The 1,897-nt window shown below is 50.1% G+C and overlaps 1 protein-coding gene across 1 annotated transcript; it reads left to right on the forward strand.

The window, feature by feature from the left end:
* RPRML (reprimo like) lies at positions 1-1,592 on the forward strand. Its single transcript, XM_068660934.1, has one exon. It carries the CDS (start codon positions 440-442, stop codon positions 773-775), a length of 336 nt encoding a protein of 111 aa, XP_068517035.1. The 5' UTR covers positions 1-439; the 3' UTR covers positions 776-1,592.
* Positions 1,593-1,897: the final 305 nt, after the last annotated feature.

Consider the following 1,897-nt stretch of genomic DNA (forward strand, 5'->3'; position numbering starts at 1 on the left):
CTGGGGGGAGGCTGCAAGGGGGTGGAGTTGCTGGTTTGTCTTTGAACACGGGGAAGACTTTTAGCTGGGAACTTGCATCTGTGGAGCTCCCAGCCGGCAGGCATCGGTCCCCTGCTCCTGCCGGGAGGTCCCCAGCGCCCGTCCCTTGGGGTGGCAGCAAGGGCAGGGGGCATGTGGCCACCTTTGGCCGCCTTCCTCTCCCCTGCACGCCCTTTGCCTTTCCTCTGCCTCTCGCTCTGCTTGCTCGGGGACTTGTGCTGAGCTGCTCGTGCCAGGAGGGAGCCGGCGGCGAGCTGCACAAATTGGCTTCCCGTCCACCCCGGGCGTCGTGAGGAGGGAGGCAGGAGGGGGCACGGAGCCCGCCGGGATGTGAGGGTGGGCAGGGGGACAGCACGCTTCCCTCCTGCCTCCCTCGAAGATCTGGGACCGCGCACAGACCATGAATGGATCCTTCTTCAACCAGACTCTCCTCGAGCAAGGAGCTTACCCCAACAGGACCCAGGGCTTGGGGATGCTCCTGGCCTGCTGCAATGGGACCAGCTCGGTGCTGGCGACCGACGGCGGCTCCTTGGTCCTCGCGCCGGACGAGAGGAGCCTGTACATCACGCGGGTGGTGCAGATCGCCGTCCTCTGCGTCCTCTCCTTGACTGTGGTGTTTGGCATCTTCTTTTTGGGCTGCAACTTGCTCATCAAGTCGGAGAGCATGATTAACTTTCTGGTGAAGGACCGGAGACCTTCCAAGGATGTGGGAGCTGCGATCATGGGGCTTTACTGAAGCCACGGGGCACCTGTAGGCAAGTGAACTGGCTGGACCTGGTGCTGTGATGCAGATTCCCGTGTGTTTGGGGCAGCTGGGGACAGTGGGAAGGGGGACGATGGCTTTTAATGTGTCTGTGTCCATGGGGAAGCAAATCTGTGCTTCCCAGTGAAGGAACTGTCGTGGTGAAGGGGGAGATCTCCCTGGCGCTGTATCAAGCACAATAATTGACCAGCCCCGCATTGCATGCAGAAATGGCTTAAGTTTTGCATGAAACTTGCAGAAACAGTGATAATGTGCAGATTTGGACTCTTTTTCTGCTGTTACCTTGGATACCGCTACTTGGGATTTAGGGCTAAAAAAAAAAAAGTGTAAAAAGCAAACTACTCACTACAAAAAGAAAACAAAGTAATGGGAAAGTGAAATTCGTGGCACGGGCCACGTCGTTGGCCATGGGGCAGGGGCAGGGAAGGGTTGGGTGGGTTGTACAACAAAGTCTGCATGCTACAAAATGTGTTGGTCTGTTTGTGTTTTGGACATCGAGCATGCACTGTCTGGCAGTTTTGTAATGAGGAGAGCATGTTCTTCCTTATTTTTTTGAACTGTCCTGTTAAATAAAATGGTACTGTCATTTTTCACAACACTGAAGGAAGAAAAGAAACCCAGATAAATACAAAAACCTTACCCCAAACCCAAAACAAAAGCATGCTTGTTTTTGTACATAACACCCTTTTTTTTTTTTTTTTTTCCAAGTGCTATATTGTTACAGTCCTTGAGGTTTTTGTATTTTTTTTGAAAACTGTTGAACATTCAGGAAAAAGAAAAAAAAAAATGAACCTGTTTCAAAAGAATTTCTTGTTGTCTTCATTTTCTTTTCCCGTGTGTGCAGAGCTCAGGTATTTCAATCCCAATTCCAGAGTTTAAATATAGTCATCTCACCTTCCAGTTGAACTCTAATTAAAGACAGTTATTTAAAGCAGAAACTACCATATATTGTTTTCACAGGCAAGTATCAGCTTCCACTACCAAATACATTTGTCAGGAACTACGTATTTTGGGCTGGTGTTAAATTCCTGCAGAGTACCAAAACACAGAGTTTTCACAAAGATGCATCAAACACATCTTGCAAGGCAAGATTTC

The sequence above is a fragment of the Anas acuta genome, chromosome 25 (assembly GCF_963932015.1).
Source record: "Anas acuta chromosome 25, bAnaAcu1.1, whole genome shotgun sequence".
Taxonomy (NCBI): domain Eukaryota; kingdom Metazoa; phylum Chordata; class Aves; order Anseriformes; family Anatidae; genus Anas; species Anas acuta.

Bases quoted from the DNA above. Each gene is read 5' to 3' on its own strand.
- RPRML (XM_068660934.1), top strand. From the start codon at position 440: ATGAATGGATCCTTCTTCAACCAGACTCTCCTCGAGCAAGGAGCTTAC.